The following is a 22,974-nucleotide window of genomic DNA, read 5'->3' on the forward strand; positions in this document are numbered from 1 at the left end:
CATTACATTCATGCATTTGAGTTTGTTTACAGAAGTGTGATTTCCTTTCATTAATTCTCTTTTACCTGCTTGTTCCTGTTCAGTGTGAATGGGAGCCAGACTTTCCCAGCGGAAAAACATAGCAGAGACCCATAAAACAGTTCAATGTTCCTGTGTGGAACCTTTAAAGAAATCTCTTTATTTGATTTGTTTTTTCATATATTTCAGATGTGTAAGAAGTGATGTTGTTTACTTACCCTGACCTAGAAGGCAGAGAGAGTTATGACTGCTGATGTAAAGGATCACTGTAACACCTAAATCACAGGAACTGGGCTCACTTTCAGTCATGACAGAACAGCTCATATACTGTACATCCAGGTCACATTTCAAAATCACAAGATAAATATGTTATCCTGTAAGTGTGGACATCATTAAATGTAACTAATGTCTGGATCTGGAACATATTACCATTAAGTTAAAGGATTCCCTCATGTCAAACACGGCATTAGAAGCTGTCAGCTTATTGAGCTTAATGCAAAGAAACCATGTGAGAACATGACTGAAAGGAATCTATACAATGACGACTTGGCTCAGTAGCATGCAGATACTTAAAAGTAAGGGCAGGGCGCACATAAATGCTTGGAAGAAAAACATGTATTGACAAGACATTTCAGCCCATGAGCAAACAAACATCAGCCTTAAAACCTCTGAATAACAGATAAGTCAGGGTGGATTTAACGTGTCAGTGCTGGGATTTCAGTTCTTTTATTGTACAGCCATCTTTAGCAGCATTTAAACGTGTTAAATTAAAACCAGAACGCTTCCTGGAAAGGCAAGTGTTTAGTTGTTGGAAGGAGCTGGTCTCTTCTGGCACATGAACACAACATGAGTTTAATTGTGAAAGGGCTGGTTTACTTGTGGAATTCAGTTGTGCAGGAGATGAAAGGTGGGTGTAAATCATGAGGGGTGATGGAAAGGCTTTCTCAGGTGCCACGGTTTAGTTAGTTCCTTCTTTTGTGGTGTGTGTGGTGTTGCCCCGGGCTCACCTTGACAAGAAAATGCTTATTGAATGAGCAGATGCTTCGAGGTGTGTATGAGTTACACATTTATGTTGTCAATTTGGAGAGGAATAAATCGCACGTGTCTACATTGGCTGACACAGCCTATCAAAGTGTCCACTGTGCCCTAAATGCTCCCCATGGATATTTACAAATATGTTCTAGTAAATAGCAAGTAAAGTGGGACTCTTAAATCTGAGATTGGGTAGCCAACAGACGGAACCTGACACTGTTGCGCATGAGCGCGCAGATCAGGTTGGTAACATGCATCGCAACAGAACATCTCCAAATCGCATTCCGCATACTGAAATCTAATCCGAGGACATCAGGATGTGTGACATAATCCCCAAGACATCTGAAAACTGCGCTGCTCCAAACGTGGGCTCCAGGGGTTGGTTTGGAGAGATATGCCGACCCTCTGTTCCTCACTGTTTGCTCCTGCAGGGGTATAAAGAGGGGCGGGCACCAACTGCCCCAAACGTCAGAGCGCACTGAACTATAAATCTCTCCAAACTGCCCTCTGCGCCCGCTGCGGTGTTATGCGCAGACATCTGTCCGGATTCAGTCCCAGTATGAGGACAGCGCGTAAGGAAACTCATCGAGCTACATAGACTTTATCTGACCAGGAGAAAATGGAGACACAACACACTCATATGAGTTGTTTACCATGTCGAGTTATTGTCAGATGTTGGCGATTATGAGCGTTTGACGCATTTCTGGATTAAGCAACGATTGAAGTGTTTTCTCAAGAGGCAGACGAGCGCTTCATGCACTCTGGGAGACAGATATTGTGCACTCTTTGCGCCTCGGAGACGCTGATGTCTTCATTGGACTCCTTTCAGTCGGAGATGGTGGAACTTTCTCGGATTTCCAACGTGGAAACGTAGCATCCAATTAATCAGCGACTGCAACTGTACCCCGTGAGGCGCAGTGGCACTTGGTCCGCTTCTCTTCAACACCTACCTTTGGACTCCAAAGTGTGGGGAGACGCATGGTTTGGTTGGTGCACTAGATCGGAGTATGAAAGACAAACTGGTGCGATATTTCAGCTTTTTCCTACCGGGACACAAAACAAAATACGAACTCGTTTTGAGGGAATTTTTTGAGGGTGGCTGTACGCACGATTCAAGCAGCTGATTCAGCTTTGGACACTCAATGAGTCGCGTTTTCTGTTTGCATTTTATCACCAACAGCCAAGCGAGTTTCAGGTCTGCATGGGCCATATTTAAGGTAAGTGATGCATAGTAATTTTATCATCTGAAAGTGAAAGTTGAATATTCTATGTCCTCAAATGATTTGCTTAAAGGGCACAAAAACCCCAATTAAGACATTGTTGTTTAATTAGCATATCAGCGGGAACATAAATGTATCATACAGCACGTTTACACATACTTGTCAGGACTTTCGCATAGCATGTTTAAGGCCAGTATTTATCCACGCGTATCTCTTTAGGTTTACTGCAGACTCAACATGCCATTAGACGGAGTCACGTAAGCTTTGGGGATTGCCATCTGGCCAACTCACACCATTATTTAGGCTATCGGTGCCAACACGCTTTGGTGCGTGCTTTAAGCAGCGCATTTTTGTAAGAGGCGCACCCTCCGTGCCTCATTACGAGCAGCCTGACTGATAGTACAACATCATGAATGTATTATTTTATAATCCCAGTGGGTCTGGACGACTGTGAAGACTACACATGTGCAAGGGTTAAAGCCGATGCTTTTAATATTAAAAACGGTACTTTTACGCACGAATTTACGCATACATTTCTCAAGGATTTTTCGGTTTTAATTTTGTTTTTCTGGGCATCTTTACTTTATAGGGTCATTTTTCACTGTGATTAATATATGAGGAATTTGAGCCGTTTACTATGATGTTTATATTTACAGCCAACACTTCTTTGAGACGGAGACAAAGTGAGGATCAAATCAGCCTCTTGAGATGATGACATACAGTTATTAATACAGAATGAGTCAGGGGTGGCTAAACTCTTTCACACACTGCTGACTTCATTTTAAACAAGGGCTGGCCTACATTACATTGGAAGTGTGCTCATCTCATTAATATAATTTAAATTCTTAATTGTTACATTTTTTTTAATGATCAGTTTAGTTTAATCCCCATATTCCAAATCAAATCAAATATCCTCTTCTGTTTGCAGCTTTCCTTATCGGAACTGAGTCTAAGATGAAGTTATGGGATGTTTTGGCCACGTGTTTGTTGCTCCTGAGCTCTGTTGCTACACGGCCTCTCTACCGACACACATACCCAGCCAAGAGGACTTATTTCCCCAGCAGCTACAGTGATCCTGTTCCCTTGTCCGCGGAGGAGGAAGAGCCTACGTTCCAGGGTGAAGACCACAACCTGCAGGAGATCTCTATGGAGGATCAATGTAAGGCACAAAGCGTTATTTAACAAAACAACTTGTCACTTATGCTGCTTGTAAAACAAATCTCTTACCCAACATGCATCTAACCAATTAATCACATGGGAAAAAGTGAGATTCAACATGTTTTAATCTTTAATTAACTGTGATATGTGAACTGGGATGAAAGGTGTGCAGTTCATTTAGCTCAAGGGCAACTCTGGCTTGAATGTTTAGATATTAAGCTCTTCTTCACTTATCACACTTGACAAACAGCACGTATAGTGATAGCGGATGGATTGAGCCAACAGAGAAGAGGCCTACCTTGATAAGCTCTTCAGACAAGCTGGTTATCAGGCGGAAGATCTTAATTTGTGTTTTATGGCTGCTGTGTGTTACATCATGCTGATGTCAAAACAAGCCAGCAGCAGGGGAAAAGGCATTGACAGCTCTATACCCCCCCACCCCACCCTTCCAGACTCCCTTGTTTATGTTCACCCCTGCATCTCTGTGACACAATGACCTATGACCTCTACCCGTCTGCCAAAAGTCAGAAATCATGGCGTGTCTCTGAGAAAACGAGTTTGAACCAGGTCACAAGAAGTTCCAGGGGCAGACAGAGATGCTGGCAAGGGCCCGGAAAGTTTGAAGCACCAAGCGAGAGTTCTGTGTTTATGTTCCTTTTAACAGTGACAGTGGGCAGGAATTTATTTTGTTTGGATCAACGTGACACTGTATCATCTTCACACCGAAGGAGTCGCAGCCAAGAACTAGATAAGGAATGGAACATTTGGACGAATGTTTGTGCTGCCACCTCATATTCAGTTTGGACCAAGTTGACATCACTGATCTGCTTTGTAACCTGAGACCATTAACTATGCACTAATAGTGTAAAAAAGACACCGCAGTACCGAGAGAGGAGGGATATTTAGGTTTGAGCATAATCACAAAGAAACACTTGCTTTTTTTTTAACATTTCAAACTGAAGTATTCAGTTATCAAACGCACATGGAGACTGATATTTCAGTGAGGAAATATCTGGAAGAAAACGAATGCTATTTGTTGCATTTAGTGATTTTTAAGACTTCATTTACTGAAATTACACCCATGAAAGGTTTAAATGACGGATATAAAACCTCTCCATTGATGGTGCGCCCACCGTATCTACTGAAACCATGACTGTGTGAAAGCCAATCATCTTAAACACGTCGGTTAAACTACAATTTGCAGTCATTAGCTTCAAAAGGAGACTTATATTTCAGCAAAATACCATCTTAAAGAAAACCAATGTAGGCTATATTTTTTTAAGCATTTAGTGAGTTTTCTCTGTCCAAAGCTGCTTGTGGGTTGGTGATTATTTTTAAACAAAAACATGTCTCTTTAGTCGTATCATTAAGGCACAATTTGAATCCTTTTTCAACCAGCCCTCTAGTCTGTCAGCAGCTGCACACTGTATCCACCCTTCCTGTCAGCAGACATACAATAGAAGGTGTCCAAATCAAAGGGCAGGTGTGTCTAAACAGATTGGCCCGGGCTCACCTGATACATGAACCGCGGCCCAATCAGCTGGAGAGTGCAGGCAGATCAGATAGCAAGAAGAACAGGTAAAAGATGATAGAGATAGGTGACACCGCAATAGAGAAGCCGTGTTAACCACAAGGCCACCTGCCAGACATCACACTCTGCCGTACTGTATTCTTGACACACACACACACGACTGAGGCACACATCCAACCTCACGTACGCAGAGTTACGCAGGTAATGGGGATTAGAGGCGAACTAATTGATTCATTTCAGAACAATATGTCTTCATGATTCAGTCCAGCGTTTCCAGACCTGCGGGTGTAGAAGTGGGAAGGACGTTGCTCCGTAATAGAATCAACATGTAACACAGGAGGGTCCAAGGTTTTCAGTCAGTCCTCGTTGCTCCTCACTGCAGATGGTGCAGGGCTGTGCTGGTGCGTGTTTTCAGTTTCAAGCAGACTTCAATCCGCAATGTCTAAATGACTCAGAGCATATGATTTCCATTTATTTGGCCTTTGAAGTCTTAGAGGTCTAAAATTACAGCCGTGAAAGGTTTAAATGACTGAAAAACAACCTCCCTAATGGTGGTGTAATTGGTCTTCGCCTACTGTATCAATACAGGCAATAGGTGTGTGAAAGCGAGGCTGGTTATTAAAGCTGTACAGCCCGAAACGTCCTTTAACATCTCAGGTTCCAAGATGATTGGAACTTTATGGAGGCACTATGCTTTCAATAAAAAAAGAAAATCAAGTCTTCCGGCATCCCATCATTAAGGAGGAACACACTTTTCTTCTTCCTCTTTTGATGACAAAATTCTCAAAATGGAATGGACAACACCCTCTGACCTTCAACCTCCATCTCATCCCCCAACAGCCATCATGGAAGGAGTTAGAGCGGGGCACCTGCACATCCATATGAGCAACTCTGGACCGCTTTATGCATTCCTCCAGCCGGGACTAATCTATAAATCAGCATGCACCATTTCTCATCTGCACGTTTGTCAGTATTTATGGACATTGTCTGTGTTTGTGTCAGCATGAGAACATGTGCTGCTGGCTGACTATGAAAGTATACGTCAACAACATAGTACACCGCTCTTTTGTTGAAAATTTGTGTCGCAGATCTGGGTTACATTTTTGAATTTTATTGGTCCTACTGCACTTATTTAAATCTGCACGTTATTGACATGTTTGAATTTCCGCAGTCAAAGAAATCGTTTAGAACAGTGGTTCTTAACCTTTTTTCCTTGGAGCCCCGGTATTGTAACTTGGAAAAGCAAAGGCTTGTGGTTCCTCCCCATTTCCAGTCTTTGTGCTAAGCAAAGCTAACTGTATACGTTATATTTAACAGACGGTCATGAGTGGTAAGGCGTTTTTTTTTAAATCTCTCTGTAAGAAAGCAACAAAAAAAAACCCACATTTCCTGAAATGTCATCTTTTGTTCAGATAAAATGTTATTTTCACATTACATGAATGGTTTTGAACTTGATCATAAAGATAATTTATCACTTAAATGTTTTTGGTTTTTGGTTGTGCAATGTTTCCACACCAGTCATTAAGTTTTATTATGTTGGATTTGTTTGTTTCACAGAGATATTTAAACTTTTATTTATTTGCCTTTTACATTCTTACACAACATGAAACCATTGATTAGCACATCATTGGAGTCACCTTTGAAAATACTTTTCATTAGTGTCCATATCTGAGTTAAAATTATGGTTTGAATAAGTAATTGAATCTGTTTTGTCTGTTTTTTGTTTTTTTTCAGATGACATCTCAGGTCCCTATCCAGAGCAGTTCGATGATGTAATGGATTTCATCGAGGCTACTATTGGCAGACTCCGAAGATCATCAGATTCCAGAGAGGGCTCCAGGGGACGGAGGGAGCAGAGACAGAGGGGAGCAGCAAACTCAGGAGGCACGAGAGGACAAGGGAGAGGACATGGGGACAGGAGGCGAGGTCGCGGGCGGGGGGGGAGTCGAGGCAATAAAGGAGGACGGAGCGAGAGGGGAAGGGAGAGTATATCGGTGCAAACTCGAGGCTGCTTGCTGAAGGAGGTTCACCTCAACGTGACAGACTTGGGGCTTGGCTACCAGACTAAAGAGGAGCTGATCTTCCGGTACTGCAGTGGCCCCTGTGCCGAAGCAGAGACAAACTATGACAAAATCCTCAACAACCTCACACACAACAAGAAGCTGAACAAGGACACGCCCTCGCGCACCTGCTGTCGACCGATTGCTTTCGACGATGACTTATCTTTCCTGGACGACAATGTTGTGTATCACACGTTGAAGAAGCATTCTGCCAGGAAGTGTGGCTGTGTCTGAGGGAGGCACATGGATGTAATCAAATGACAGACATGACCAGCATCAGTAAACTAAGGATCACCTTTACAATCTGATTTTGCAAAAGGCAGAAATCTCTGTCTTCAATGGGCATCAAAGTTCAAAAACTGAGTGAGTTGTCTCTATTTGGCTACTAAAGGAACCTAATACTGTACATCTACTTTTGACTCAGCTCAGTAATGCAGATTGCAATCAGACAAATGCAGAAATGTACGAGGTGTGTGGAAGATTTTGCAGAAGAAACTATTGTTGTACTTCCAGATCTGCTAAAAAGGTGAATGAAGAAAATTGACAAAGTTGGGCTTGTTTGTCTACAAGGGGTCCTTTTCCCAGGCACATCTGTTTTTCCATCGTGTGCTCCTATGACTCCAAACCAGAGATTCGAGGAGTATTTTCAGCTGCCATCTAAATCACTTCCACTGCATTGTCTGGATGTCGAGATAAACATTTAGAGCCAAGGGATGACTGAAAAAAAAAAACACACCGGAGCTCAGCAAAGACTTTAAGGTGCAATGCATCTAAACAAAACCCGATCATATATATATATATATGTTTATATACATAGAAAATATAGACATACACATGTGTGTAAGAGGTATATTTATTAAGATTGAATTAACTTATTGTTATTTATTTTGATCAATTTTATGAAAGAAACAGTTGTTTTTCTTATTTATTTCAAGCTTTGTCTGTCCAGGATGGTGCCAAAGTGGGGCATTTTCTCAAGCGTAGTCTGAAAAGTTGACCCAGAACTGTAAAACACTCACCCACGCATCCTGATACTGCTTTCTTGCTTCACGAAGATTCCAGGGTTTCTAGGTTTCATCAGTCCAACAGATTAGCATTAGCTACCAAGTAAAGGGAGGTTTCGGGAGAGACACAGAGAAGGGGACCAATGTGGACCCCCAGGAAGAATAGCTGCAGGGGATCCTAATATACAAACCAAGCTTTCTTTTGACTGAATTGATGTGTTGTTTATGAGCAGTTTTGACGGACAGATTGCTGGATTTCATTATCAGACGTTTCACCTCATTTTAGCAAGTTTGACCACCCTAAGACAGGGGGCTGCAGACTGCGCTCTCCTCACAGCACCTGGATGTAGACTTCTCATGAAACATTGTAAATATGTATGTTCACCAGAAGACTCATCGCTGCTTTCCATTTTCGGACTTTTTTAAAATTCTTTCAAAAACTTTGTCCAGAACAGATTTATTGTCTATCACTTCTTTAATTAAAATGAACATGAGTAAGGTGGCGGTCTCCCTCAGGACCTGCAGGTGCCTTTGAGGATCCATCTTTTAAGTCACAGAGAACAGAAGCTGCGAGAATGCCCGCCTACTAGCATTACGTTATCCGAAACCTCAATCTGGCCTTGCACCAAGTCTGAGCAAAGGCTTTGTAGCGGTTACCGTCCCAATAGGCTTTAAAGTTCACGGGACTGCATGTTTTCTGTCTCGACTCTGACAGACAGGTCTTACTCCCTGAAAGGGGATTTGAAAGTGATCCTCTAACATGAGTCCAAACCAAATATCCCCGTGGGCAAAGGCATTTTGGTGGAGGCAGTTTAAGGAAGATCTAGCTACTGTAGCGGCTGTCATCACTATTCGTTTGTAAATATCTGAAAACGATGCGTTACAACAAAGGGAATTGTTTGGAATAACAGACAGAAGCGACTAGGTAGGCTCAACATGCTCTCCTCGTGTAATAACTTGCTCAGCCAAGAATATTCCCAAATTTTACAACAATATACATCCAGGAAAACAGAAAGCTCTTTAAAAGCATGTTGCTGTGCCCATTGATACCCTGTGCATTGAGCTTTTTAAGTGGAACAAAGAGAGCCCTCGGGTAGGTCTTGATGTTAGCACGGATTAGGGACCAAGGTATCTGTGCCCACCCAGCAGCAAGCAAGCCAGCTTTACTGTGTAATCCCCCTACACACAGGACAAATCCACTGCATAAAGCTGAATTTAGGCCAAACAGTACACAGACAGGGGGAAAAAACTTGCTTTTATCAAGGCATACCTCATCAATTGGATCATCTTCCCCTTTAACAACTGATTTGTGCGTAAGCCCTTCCAGATGACAATGTGCCGTTAGGAGATTTCCCAGAAGCCTCGAAGGGCCTCGCTACCCTCCAATACCATACCATACATTAATGTATGTTAACTGTGACCACCAGCCCGCTGCTCTTTATCAACGTTTGCTCTTTTCTCTGTTTGTTCTCATTTGAGAAGTCCTCTGGTTTTCATGAAAAAGGTATCAAACAAAAGGTCCAGATGCAAAAGAATCCTCAGTGTTACCATTTGAAGAAAGGATTGGAGTCGTTTTCACTCCTCATTGTGTTCACACCTCTGTGAAAAACCTGTCATTTCGTCTCACTTGTTTCGTGTTTCAGAACCAAAGCTCTAGGCAAACTTTATTTTTGTACAATATTCATTTTATAACTTTTTAAAAAATTAAACTTGTTTCTATCAAATGAGCTTGACTCCTGGTGTTTTACCCATGTACGACAATGCACCCAGTGCCAGATGGTGCTAATTTGCCCTGGATATGTTTACACAAGCATCATGTAGAATAAGGGATGAAAAATTGGGTTAAATGGAGAATTGTGGGGACGGTTTGAGGGATGGTCCTCTATAGTGCATCGTCCCCTCCTGTTCTGCATTCCTGAACACTAGCCGAGGGTCTACAGTAAACAAAGCTAACCGTAAAGAGCCACTGACCTATAAGCAAAGCGCTCAAGAATGTTTCCACTGTGCAAAGAAGATATGTAAATGCTGCTGCAGACAGTGTGTCATTAAGCAGGAGCTTAAGGTGTGTTTACAATGTATAGTTGATGTCTTCTGGGAAAATTCCACGTCATGGTCCATTTCTTGTTTTACTAAGTCACAAGAGTTTAAATATTATAATGCCATATTTCTGCAGCCCAGAGGTCCAATAATGACAGCTGCTCTTATCACTAATTTGATATTTTACATTTATGGACAATGGATTACATAACCAAGAAAAGGGGGCCCCTGAAAGTAACAAACTCCTAGGTGACGATAACCCTCTGCAGCCTTTGTTAGCTCTATGGGGCATTTTAGCATCTTTCAGATGATTGTTTTGGTTTACAATACACAAGCCTTATTGTAAAAGGGAATAAATATGGGGTCAGAAAACACAGAATCCAATTGAACGCTGAAGTTCTGAACTGCTGAAAATGTGCGTGTTCAAACCCCAACTAACTGGGACAGGGCGCCACAGACAGAAAGGGAGGTAAGACAATGTAGAAAGAACTCTTTATTGTCAGAAAATGAGATGAAAAGGTCAAAACCAGGAAGAAAATATGAATTATCACAGAGATTGTTATGTAAGACAAGAGTCCAGATCTTATGTTTATGTTTTCAAGTTGAATTTGATTTTATGCCTGTATTTAATCTTTGGGTCTAAACTATTTTTTGACTACTACTTGGATAAGAAGTTGTTTGAATGAAAACACAAAGTTTTCCTTGGGACTGCTTTCTGTGGAAATGTGTTTGAATGGCAGCATGAGGTCTGTGGGTGTTCTCATTAACTGGGAAATTGTATCTTGGAAGAAAATTGGAGTTTATACTTTGTTAATGCTTTGAGCAGCCCATAAAGTAGCGTTATGGAAAGGAAAAGATAGACGCCACTAGAGGAACTGTAAGAATGTTACAAAGCTTCTGCCCTCCACATGCCAACTGGTTGAGGAAAGGGTGGTGCAGTGACAGTTTAATCAAACAGCAGTCACTCTTCCCCTGCTGCTGCTGGCTAAAAACGCCTCTCCTCCAGCAGAGCTTGACGTCAGCCTCGCAAACATGAGGCCGATCTCCCCTTAAAAACAGCACTCACTGGTTTAATCCCTCTATTTTTCTTGTCCTGGGATTTTTTGTCTCATATTTATGACCACAGGACTCTTGCCAGGACACAGAGACATACGATTGTCTGCTTGTAACTGTGATTGGCTCAGGATTTGAGATTGCTCTGCAGTTCAGTCATTGTGAGTCACTGAGGAGAAACACCAGTTAGATGATAGCTATGGAGTAAAAAGACTTTCCATGCCTTAACAATGTTAGGTTGCTGAGTAAATGAAGGAGGAACAGATGCAACAGTGCCATAAAACATGTGTCGCAATGCATGTAGACATTCTGTTTAAAGTTATTTTTTGGGGTCTTTATGGCTTTATTGGAAAGGACAGCTGACGAGAGACAGGAAATGTTGGCAGGAGAGAGTAGGGGATGACATGCAGCCAAGGGTCGGATTCGAACCCACAGCCGCTGTAACAGAGTTAGCCTCTGTACCCCATGCTCCCTGCATGTAGACATTCTTAATTTAAACAGAATGTACGACACACCTCAAGATTCTGTTGTTACAAACTAGTTGTCCATAAAAAGCCAAATAAGTCGCTTTAGTGTGATGTTCGATGATGAGGTTTCAATGTGTACAAAGAACCTAATAATGGCTTTCATAAGATCCGTATGGTTAACTGTGGGCTAAAATACCCGTTAGACACTGTCCAGGTCATTTAACACACAAAGGGAAGAAAATCTGTAAAAGGTTCTATGAATACTCTGCACTGTTTTGTCTTTTTACTGCAACACATACAGTGTCCATACCTTCATTGGCTCTTTAACTTCAAGCATTTGAACAGTTCAAACATCTGACAATGTGACCTAATTTTGGTACTTGGGACCAAAGACATGGACAAGTGGAAGTTCATTATTCACCTTTAGAATAGTTCCATGAGAAAATCAAGGCTGTAAAGGCTCAAATAAACCTGTTTGTTTTTAGGATTAGTCAGAAGAACGTTTTAATTTAGCATTGATTAACTTCAACAGCTGCAGTATAGTGTGATATAAAAATGTGTGTGTGTGTGTGTGGGGGGGGGGGAGGGGGGGGGGGGGGAGAGAGAGAGCGAGAGAGAGAGAGAGAGAGAGACTGTCTTTAAAGCACTAGTGTGGTTTAGGTTTGTGTTGACTGTGGCGACCCCTGTAAAGTGGCGTCTCTCATCTCTATGCTGATATTTCCTGTATGTGTGTGAGTGGTGTTTATTTTTTTTTTTCAAAGATAAATCTCATCCTGTTTTCTTCTTTGCTTTAACAGTCAAATGTACTTCTGCGTGTTGTAAACCCCCCCCTCACCTCACCCCAACCCACATGGCAGATGTGACAGTCATCAAAATAACTAAATAGAAACAGTCATTCTTCTCGTTGATGGTCTCATTAGCTGCTGAAGTGGATATAAAGGCATCAGGATGAATTTCAGTCTGTTTATTAAACAGTTAAAGTCTCCTTACAGTAGATTTAAAGCAGGGACTTTAAATAAGAGTTTTGGAAAGGACTCTGTGTTTCTGCAGGGTTGAGCCAGCGCCTCAAAAAAAAAAGAAGGAATTTGACAAAGGAATTTCTTTGATCAGCTGGTAAAATCTATAACAGTGGATGAAATGTCACCATTTTACGAGAGAATACAAATTCCTTTATTCAGGTTGTTGAGGTTAAAGACAGATTGCAGAAAAAAAAATACTTTGAATTAGCAGTTGGCTGAAAGAAGTTTTGTGTATCACATCCAACAAATTGCAGTCCTGAAAATTGCAACCCCCTTTTGTATATGTCTTTACAATGTACTTCTTACAAACTAGTAAACTGTTCTCCATAGCTGATGAACAGAACCAGACCACAAAATCTGGAGCTGATTTAGGAGGAATTAGCAAAGTGGAGGGCTGTGGGAGGAGAGGACAATAGAAATGATGAAAGTAAAGTACGTATAATCCAAACAGACGTAAAAAGCCAAGTTCTTTTAGTGGTTGATGAATTGCAATGAGAAAACATAAACCTGTATAAAATTATATTAGGCCTGCTTTGTAGAACTGCCTGTGCTACCCACGAAATACAGAAGCATGCACATAAAAACACTGGAGCTAAAAACACACCGGAGATGGGAGGACAGGTTTGTACTATTTAGTAATTTAATTGATGCTTGTCTGCACAGTTTGTGACAGTAACTCAGTACTCTGGGACGGATCCTGAGAACTTGTGGTTATGAGTTTTTTTTTTTTTTTTTTAATCCAACCACAGGCCCACCATGTCAGCGATACTTAAAAAAAAAAAAAAAAAAAAAAAAAAAAAAACTGCTGTTGAAGCACCTCAGATCTTGCGTTTCTTCCACTCTGGTTCCTTTTCCGCCTCCTCGTCTTCCTCCGATTCCTCTGCAAACACAGGCTCTGGCTGGGTGCTGGAAAGAATCACAGAAAGGAGTTTAAGTCCAACAGATCTTTTTTTTTTAATTCAGGCAAATCCAGCAAAGCAAAGAACTGCAAATTAAAGAGAAAAACTGAGAAGACAGCTGTGATGACAACTGGGCTTTAAGAAGTTTAATATTGTCGTATAAGTGCTAAGGACTAATTGTTTTTTTCTAAAGTACTGATCCTTATTAGATGTGATAGTTACCTGGAGCACAAAACTTGTAGACCTGTAGACCTGCATGTACCGGGCAGCTCCCACAGAGAAATAATTTGATGTTTAATGTAACTCCCTGCAAAGCGGAGAGAGCTGTGATGGTGACTATAATGCGCTCCTGGAGTTCTACACCTACGCCTAAAATGGTGCAGTTTATCAGATTAATTTGCTGTAATGTATATCAATAGAGTGTTACAAATAGTTTTCCGTCCTGTGTAATGAAAAGCAGACTGCCTGAATTGGCACGCGGCGCTTACAGAGCTGTCTGAGTCTGATAGCCTCTCTAAAGCTGTCCATTACTTACTCTGCTTCCTGCAGTTTAAAGAGTGTAAAACTCTTTAAAAATGCATGTGTCACACGAGGATGACGAAACCCAAGCACCATCAATATAACCTGATTAGCACTCCGTATGCTCGTCTTACACTCTGTGCTAATGAGAGGAGATGAGCGAGTGAGGAATAAATGAGAGACTGCAGAGAGGCTGTAAATGATTCATGTTATTCAAAGTGAAGATATGAGCGGTTCTTACTGCGTGTAAGCTGGGGCAACCCAGTATGGGTTATCAGAAGCTTCCTTGGCGTGGCGTAGGATGGCCGCTCGTGGGTTACTGTCGTCTGTTTTGTCCAAAGCGATGTTCTTCACGATGAATGAAGACAGGGTGCCACCGTGAGCCGCTACTCTTCCTCCACGACCTGTCAGGACACATGATGACTGGATTAGACACAGTTAAGACTTGAACAAATAAAGAGCAAGCCTTTAAAGCTGAAGAACAGAGATGCTCTCATATTTAAAATATTAAACATAACACTGTGTATGAAAACACTAACAGAGATTAATATCATTTTTTAAAGTGTGTGAATTGTATTTTGAAAGTTACTTATCGAAATCTGCTGAATGTAATATGTGTAAACTCTGAAAGTTTGACAGATCATTTAAATATTGCATAAAGTCGGTCCACCATGTGCTAGTCAATGTTTCTGTCATTAACTCCTTCTGCTTTGTTCTAAAGATAGCGGCATCACTTGGCATCAAAGATAAGCAAACAGATGTTTAAACAGTTATGTGAACCGTTTTTTCTAAAATCTAGAAATGTATGAGAATTGTTGATTAATCCCTCATCTATACGTGCGTGACCTGATCACGGATTAGGTTCTATATTTAAACTGTCAAGAAATAAGATTTAAAATGATAAATGATTTTATTATTTTAGATTTCTCTTTTTGAGACTGGTTGAAGAAACCAGATATAACCTGTTGATCAGTGGCGGTTACAGGATTTGTTTGGTTTATTGTTAAACTTTGGAGAGACTCAGGCTGAGATTTGAAATATTTATGCTAATGCTAATGCTAACACTCAGCCGTAAAGCAAATAAGCAATGTTTGGAAACATATCCATTAAATACACCACTCACTGTTATTTAGAACAAAAACTTTTTTAAACAATGCAGCATTGAAATGCTTATTCTTATTTCAGCACTAGTGGGATGCACTGTTTTTAACCATTGTTCTTATAAATTCTAAAACAGCCAATTCTAAGAGGAGATGTCACTTTCTTTTTCTTACTTTAGTGTAGCTACATGAATGCTACACTGGTGTGTGCTGTGGTTACACTACTTCATGTTGGCTGTATTGACCTGCACTTAATGGAGCTTTTGGAGAAAAACACTTCCTGCTTTCCAGAGACGACATTATTCGCTTGTCTTAAAAGATCAAGGCTTAAGATTTGTGCAAAACACACAACCTCACATACGTTCCCCAAACATGAAGGGATTTCCTGCTGCAGTCGTGAGCTTGGAGGTTGTTTAGGAGATGGAGAGGCACCTCTTTCCATTGCTTGTAAGCATTGAGCCAACCACCAAACATCACCTTGCACTTATGCAAAGACATTCTACTCGGAGGATAAACAATATAAAGACAGCCTGTCATCTAAAAACCACTGAGCTGCTGTCAAGTAGTCAAACTTCTTTTCATAAAGTACAGCTTCATGTTCATTTGCAGACTATTTTCTGTCTTTGCTGAAGCTCTACACGTTTCATGTTTTCTTGCTTTTATATAACATTTTGAAAACTGCCTGGCGGTTGTAACGTATCCTGGTTCATGATGTCTTTGTATTTATTAAGTCTCTTTTATGTAAGGGACAGTTTTGCCTTTTCTTACACAATCTTTACCAGTCAAATGAAACAAAGAAACACTGATAAAAAGAAACACTTTTCAGGGCTCCGGTGGCCTAGTGGTTAGTTTGTGAACCCCATGTACAGAGGCTACAGTCCTCATTACAGGTGGCCTGGGTTCCAATCTGCATGTCATTCCCCACTCTATCCACTGTCCTGTCTCTACAATAAAGGCATAAAAAAAAAACCAAAAAACAAATCTTTCAAATAAACATATTTTGGTTCCTGCACGTCTAAATGCATGAAACCTATCTACATTACATTTTGGAACAAAAGGTCGATAGATCCTCATTAAGGTCCAAAAATAAGTTTGAAGTTAATGGTTATTTCTAAGCTGTTAAAGACATGAGGCAACAGCATTAAACAATGAATCTTTGAGAGGCTGAGCTGTAGCAGTACTGTTTTAGCACATGAATTCAGATGGATTGCACAATACCAAAAACATCAACATCTGTGGATTTGTGTAACTGCTGCAAACAGAATCATGTATTCACCCAGCTAAGAACAGGACTAATGAGACTGCTGTAGCTATACTTAGAGAACAGTATTTATTTTATTTTATTTTATTCATTAGTTGTTATAATTTGCCTCGTCCCTCAGGAACCCGGTTGGTTCACTTGTTACTTTTTTTCTCCTCTTTCCTCTTCATCTGTTCCATTAGGGCAATGTTTGTGCCTTATATACAGTAAGTAAGAGAATGTACCTGGTCCAGACACAGGGGGTTCTGGTTTGTGAGATTTCTTTGGGTCCAGTCTGTCCTTCTCCAGCTGTTTCCGTGTACTCCGCTGCCGGGCCTCTCTGAACATGGGCAATGCATGAGCTGGAGACACAAAGGGCAAACAAGGATAATCAAGTTGCTTTGGTAACGCACAAATAAGCAGACCAAGCAATATGTTTGTGTTTTTGGGCATTTTCACTGTTCTGCTCTGCTACAAGTCGAGAGCTGAGGTTTTGCAGAGTTTTCATACAATAAAAGTCATCACCTACTGCTTCACCTCACTGCATTGACGCTGAAATACATGAACCTGCTGACCTCAGGCAGCATCACTCCTCCTGTATACTTACCTGGCATAGGACACACCAACATCTTCATTATATGCCCTGTGTTTACATTTAGACGATCTCTCCGCTACTCTTCACACTTTTGTGAACTCCATCACAATAAAGGCCCGCAGCACTTAAATCCACAAGTGTGTGAACATGTGCAAGAGTAACAGTGACTGAGTGCCCTTGAATGTGTGCGAGAAAGTGTGTGTGTGCTCTGCTCTTCTCCTCAGGGCTTTCAGAGACACTTTAGTAAAGGTTTAGATAAAGTGATTTTCCATTCAGGAGCACTGTTGCTGTTCACTGTTAATTCTTCTTCCTCCACGCTACATTAAGCAAAAAGGTTACCGTTAACAGATTCCCTCGCTTTTCTCAATGGGCCGTCACTCGCTTCCTGTCCGCTCTAATTTTCCAGCGCCAGAGCATCAAATGCGTCACTCTCCGCTCGTGGCAGTCTAACGCCTGCCTACTTCACACCTTGTTGGCATAGCAGAGAAATCACATGATGCATCAGTAGCCTAAACAATAAATTGAGTCTGAATTGGGCCCTTGTAGCCAATCAGAGACGACGTATCGCCAGCTGCTCCGCTTGTCCAGGTTCATGACTTCAGGAGTGAGAAGCACGCAGAGAAGAGGTGACTGCCCCGTGTTTTGGAGGTAAGAGAGGATGACAGGATGTTGGGTGGTGAGTGTGTGTGTTCGTGTGCATGGTGTGGACCAGCAGGAGGAGATCACGCCAGCAGAGTGGAAAAGGCGGCTGTCCTTAGCGTGATCTGGTGTGGCTGGGAAACACATGGCCACTGCATGGCTCATGGCCCTGAGGCTGCTGATCTACTCACCCACACCCTACTTCATCAGCTAATAGACCTGTTAAAAACCCTGCATAACTCTGACTGCTGCCAAAGTCTCTGGTATGAAATAGTGTGTTTGGATTTTTTCTTTGTGTGTGAGAATCGAGCAAGAGGTAGCATGCACAGTGACTCAAGCGGGATTATAGAGGAGATAAGTACTTCACTTTAATAGCTTCTGTTTAATGATTAAAGGTGATTTGTGCTCCATGCAGGACAAGGCATGGCTGCAGCAAATAAAGTAACAAACTGTTTCAGAGGTTCATCGTCTTATTCTAAGAAGGAATAGAAGAAAACTTACGTGTGATGATGTAATCTTGCGTCAGCGTCTCTGCTTGTCTCTCCTTCCTCTGGCTCTTCACTACACACAGCTTTGCCCCCCTGGAAAAGAGTCAGTAGTTTACAAATACTGCTTTTTACAGTTAAAGACTAAAAGATGAAGGCTGAGGCCACCCTCAGTATAGTAGAGACTACTGGCTCAAACATTTGGGTCAATTTTTCTTTTTTCTACCTGTTGAATTCTTCTTTAGACGTCATGCTAACATCTAAGCTACTTTGAAAAGCATTTTCTACACTTACTGTGAAAAAATTGCACTAAGTATGTATGTTTTTTTTTGTTCTATTGATAATTAGAGTTCTGCAGTTTTGAGGGAAAGAGGGGTTGTGATTGGTAGGATCTTTTTTGTTGTAGATTTCAGCCTCTTCAGGATGATCGTTGTCTGTAAAATGTTTAAATAAAGAATTTTCCCTTCTAAACAAAATCACCAAACATACCTGTGGCTTTTAACCGGGTCATAGTACACCTTGGCCAGTCCATTTCCAGTCCCCACCATAATCTGGTTTAGTTTTGGGTGCCACAGGCAGCGGACTACGCTCTGCAAAACACAGACAGACAAAAAAACAAAATACATAAATGTTCTGTGTACAGTAGGCTGGGATGAAGCATGTGAGGAAATGAGCTCATCCTTTTAAAAACATCAGCCCACAGCACGCAGTGAACACCCTGCAGAGATGTTTCTGTTATATCTTGTTGTCAGAGGTATTGCGAGTGTGTATCTTAGGTTGGTTGTGGTACAGTGGAGATCAGTCCCAGCGTGCACTGCTGCTCTAGTTGACTATATTTGGTTGTTGGGATGAGGGCTGGATCCCTCAGTCTTTGTGTGACAGATGGCCCAGTGCCAATAGGCGAATGTGACCACATTTATTCAGAGGTGTGTGTGTGTGTGTGTGTGTGTGTGTGTGTTGGAGATAGAGACACTAAAAAAGGGGCAGAGAGAGAAATACACACACAGTAGTGGGACAGTGATGAGGGCCTTGTGTTTATCCTGATATGTAAGCTCGAGTAGAGAGCCAGACTCCCTGCAGTAGTGCTTCATCTCTTTTCACACATTATTAGAGCATCACAAACTTCTTGGATGACTTGTGCTTCAGATTGTCATCGTAAACAACTAGCCATGTATGTTTTGGCTGTGCATGTTCAGTAGTTGTTCAGATTTTTTTTAAAGCAGAAATCTGTTGGGTTTTTTTTTTTTTATGTGGAGCAGAGGAGGCACTCTGGGGGGGCAGCGGGGGTGTAGGCCATGGGGCATAGGATGGGGGGTGGGTAGGACAGCCACTGGGACGTCCAGATTCTGTGACGGTAAAAGCTGCTTAGCGCCCAGCTGTTCGGCTTCCCACCAGGATACCAGAGGAAGGAGTCTCAATCACACACACATCAGTCACACACGCACACACAACAGAGGACAGGCACGTTCCAAGAGAAGATCTCTCGCATACACGTCCACAAATAAAACGCCATCAGGGCTCATTGATGATTCGCTTGGTATTTCAATACAAAACATATACAATACAACTGGAAGACTTTTTACTGCTACTGAATGAAACATTTCCACAGTGTACTGAAATTCGACACAAACCTCATACATGCATATCAATGCTATCAGGCCAGCAGTGCACAGGACAGATGAGGGTTAATCTGCTCAACCAGATCAAGAGCCGGCTGTAACTGATAGAAGGATCTGGAAAAGGCTTTTATCAGTATGTGCTTAACATGAGCCTTTCATATTCCATTCATATGTTGGAACACAGATGATAATGCATATAAATAATTCAGACAAGCGTTGATATGTTTGCATTGCACTGCAGGAATCCCATTTCTTATTTTAAATCCTCAGCTTTTTTTTTACAGAAATACCACAACAACATGTATCTACATGTGCACATTATGAACAACTGGAGACTTCAGGCCGTAGCTGCGCTTCAGTGTAAATGTGTAATGTGTTATAAATTGCAGTGTAAGGGTTGTCAAAGCAAAGCAGGCGGCCTTTGCATTCTAGCAAAGACAGAGGTGACACTTAGGAATTTGGTTACACTCAACAGGTTCATTTAAAGCTTGAGGAATTCACCCAATACTCCGCACGATTACCAAATCAGGCAGTAAAATTGAAATTAAAGTGACAACACAGCCAGGTGACTGCAGCCAAAGAAAGTTCGGAAAACAACTCTCTTCAGACCCAAACAAATCTTTCTGTCAGCGGTGAAAAAAGTCAAACAGAAAGAGCCCAACAGCCCAGTTCAGAGGGGCCCCCCGCACCAGCTGGATCCACTGAGAACCCCGAGCCAAGCACAGCTCGGTCCAGCCCAACAGTAAGGCTGCTTTCCAGATATTCGGAGCAGCGTGTTTACACTGTAGAAACCCCTGTTTAGGCTTCATGTCCACAGAATTACATCACATCAGTGAGAGGGGAACTTTAATCAGGCAGCTCTTCAGTAGCCGCTCTCTTTGTCCCATCAGATTAAAATACCAACAGTTGATTAGCGTAAATAGGCAAACAGTGAATCCACCAAAATGTATACTGCTGCTGAAATATTGTTATGCAGCACTAATGGGACCCAAGAGTTACAGCTGTGTTCTTATTACGCTGCTGGTGAGTGGATCCAAATGTGCTCGGGAACGCGCAGACAAACTAAAGCAGGAGAGCTCTCGACTTCGCACCTCAGCTACACACTGAGTGGGCTCACGTCCGAGACATCTGTAATTAGTATGAACACTTTTTCTGTTGCTTCTGGCTTTCTCATCTTACAGATTTGCTTGGTATGATGCACAAGAAAGAACAAAGTTAAGGCCTCCCTTCTAGTTTTCAAGCGTGGCTGTCCTGACTGAGGATATGCATTAAAGGCCTTCTAGAGGAGCACTGGCACAGGGAGCAGCTCACTGTTTGAGAGCGATGAAGCATGAGGTGGAAGGTGTATAATAGGCAAACAGAAACTCGTGAAGGTGATCCAAAAATAGCTCTCAGCTGACATAAATCCCGCTGCATGTAGTAGGTAAGTTTTAAAAAATGTATACTTGAGATAATTGAAGGGTGTTTAGCCGCACTCCTGAAATGCAGAAGAGACAATCAGAAGTTTCAAATTGGTGCAGTCGAGCTTTAAAAAAAAACTGCTACTTCTTTGCATGCACTCCTACAGAAAGTGTATAAGGACTCCAGGTTTTAAGTTGAATTCCAGCCAAAAGCTCATTGAGTTGACAGTCGTTATGGTCTCACTTGGTTTTTGCTTCCTTTGATGCACTAAGATACACTTAAAAGAATCTCAGGTATTCGCCAAGTAGGCCAAAAGATAGCTTTCACTTCAAATTGCAAACCAGAATTCAGGTCCGAGGCTTATGTAGACAGTTTAGTCAGAGATGATTGGAGGACCTTCCTTTCACCCGCCTCCGCTTTATAAAGACTGCACTTAAATTCAGGGGGCCATCCATGGAGCAGCCGGCTGATGTAAACATAGTAAATAGAACATTCATCAGGTTCACAGAGTGCACGTCAGCTAGAAAGAACTGATCTGCTGCAACACTAAATTTAACGGCATAAAAATATATGTAGGGGGGGGGGGTCTTCACAATTAATTTCTTTAGAAGTGGTAAATGGGTTTCAATGGGTTGCTTGACCCAGAGAATTTGTGAAAAACATGATGCCAAATCTAATATAATAAAATACTATGAAAGGTTCATTCCAAAATGTAGACATCCAAATGTTTTGGTGCCTCAACCTTACCCCTAAAATGAAAAACAGTTCAGTTTTTTTGCACCACTCTTTCCGTTCAGAAAAAAAAACAACCTTAAAATATCCAGGCAGTTATATAATGTAAGTGTTAGTGATCTCAGTTATATTATAACTACCGTTGAGGACCGATGCATTTCAGGAGAGATTTAACAGTGCACTTAAAAGTCTCTCTCTCTGTTTCGATTTGGTCGCCTGCAAAACATACAGACACAGGACATGCATGCAGAATGAGGGAGGTGGATCATCCACCAATTCATTGGTCTTAGATGGGGATTGTGTGTGGATGAAAAAAGAACAATGCAAAATGGTCGTCAAATATACCTGGGCAGCATGCAAGACAAAACAAATGCACACTTCATGTTCCCCCTGGACACAGGCAATGCAATTAGGGCAGATCAAGTAACATGCATTCTATCTGGGTCCCATTGCCATGCATGTGATAACCCAGATTGATGCATAAATGGCTACTTTCATGCAAATTAAGTAATATGATGGCTAAAAAAATCCTTTATTTAATGGCTTTAATGGCATTTCCATCGGCTATGATTAAAAGATTCTGTTATTGGCATTTAAATTTTGATAGATTAATTGTACTATTTGCTCAAATCAGTGCCAAGGTGATTGGCAGCCTGTACCAGTCTCTAGACTGCATTGTTTCCCGTGGCACCAGGTTTGATTTTGTAGGAAATCTGCTGGATTTGTGTAAAGCACTGAGGGTGAGCAGAGAGTTAAGAGGTCTTGCGATCTTTCAAAGTGAAAGTGAGCCGTAGCTTTTAGAGTTTCTCCCAAAGGCAGATTGGTGGAAGGAGTGAAATGAAAATGGAAAAACCACTTCCAAATGTTTACACTCTTCAGTAAAATAAAAGAAGAGCAGAGAATATGGAGGGATTTTAAAGTTGTTTACAGACTCTGACCCAAACTGTAGAGGTCTTTCTTTGATGCTGCCCTCAGTGATATTGTCCGACAGGGAAGAGGGTGAAGCTGTTTACAAAGAATATGCAGACTCAGCAGAAAACATCATATATAACTTGATAACTTAATACAACATATGATCATGGCCACTGTTCGTCTAAAATGACAGATTACTTGAATGGGGATAAGGGAACGCAATTTCATCGTTTG

General features: G+C 41.6%; 2 protein-coding genes across 2 annotated transcripts in view; one reads left to right on the plus strand and one right to left on the minus strand.

The window, feature by feature from the left end:
* The first annotated feature begins 1,549 nt into the window (after positions 1–1,549).
* gdnfa (glial cell derived neurotrophic factor a) lies at positions 1,550–9,750 on the plus strand. Its single transcript, XM_020629884.3, has 3 exons — positions 1,550–2,267; positions 3,199–3,429; positions 6,694–9,750. Exons 2-3 carry the CDS (start codon positions 3,225–3,227, stop codon positions 7,251–7,253), a joined length of 765 nt encoding a protein of 254 aa, XP_020485540.1. The 5' UTR covers positions 1,550–2,267; positions 3,199–3,224; the 3' UTR covers positions 7,254–9,750.
* A 2,137-nt stretch (positions 9,751–11,887) lies between these two features.
* The window catches only part of LOC109981124 (WD repeat-containing protein 70), a 40,029-nt gene continuing 28,942 nt past the window's right edge, over positions 11,888–22,974 (minus strand). The window contains exons 14-18 of the mRNA XM_020629772.3: positions 18,566–18,666; positions 18,093–18,172; positions 16,603–16,719; positions 14,259–14,421; positions 11,888–13,505 (exon numbers count right to left, since the gene is read on the minus strand). Coding sequence (XP_020485428.2) covers positions 13,418–13,505; positions 14,259–14,421; positions 16,603–16,719; positions 18,093–18,172; positions 18,566–18,666 — 549 coding nt within the window. The 3' untranslated portion in view covers positions 11,888–13,417. The remainder of the gene's footprint in view (positions 13,506–14,258; positions 14,422–16,602; positions 16,720–18,092; positions 18,173–18,565; positions 18,667–22,974) is intronic.

Source organism: Labrus bergylta, chromosome 17, assembly GCF_963930695.1.
Source record: "Labrus bergylta chromosome 17, fLabBer1.1, whole genome shotgun sequence".
NCBI lineage: Eukaryota > Metazoa > Chordata > Actinopteri > Labriformes > Labridae > Labrus > Labrus bergylta.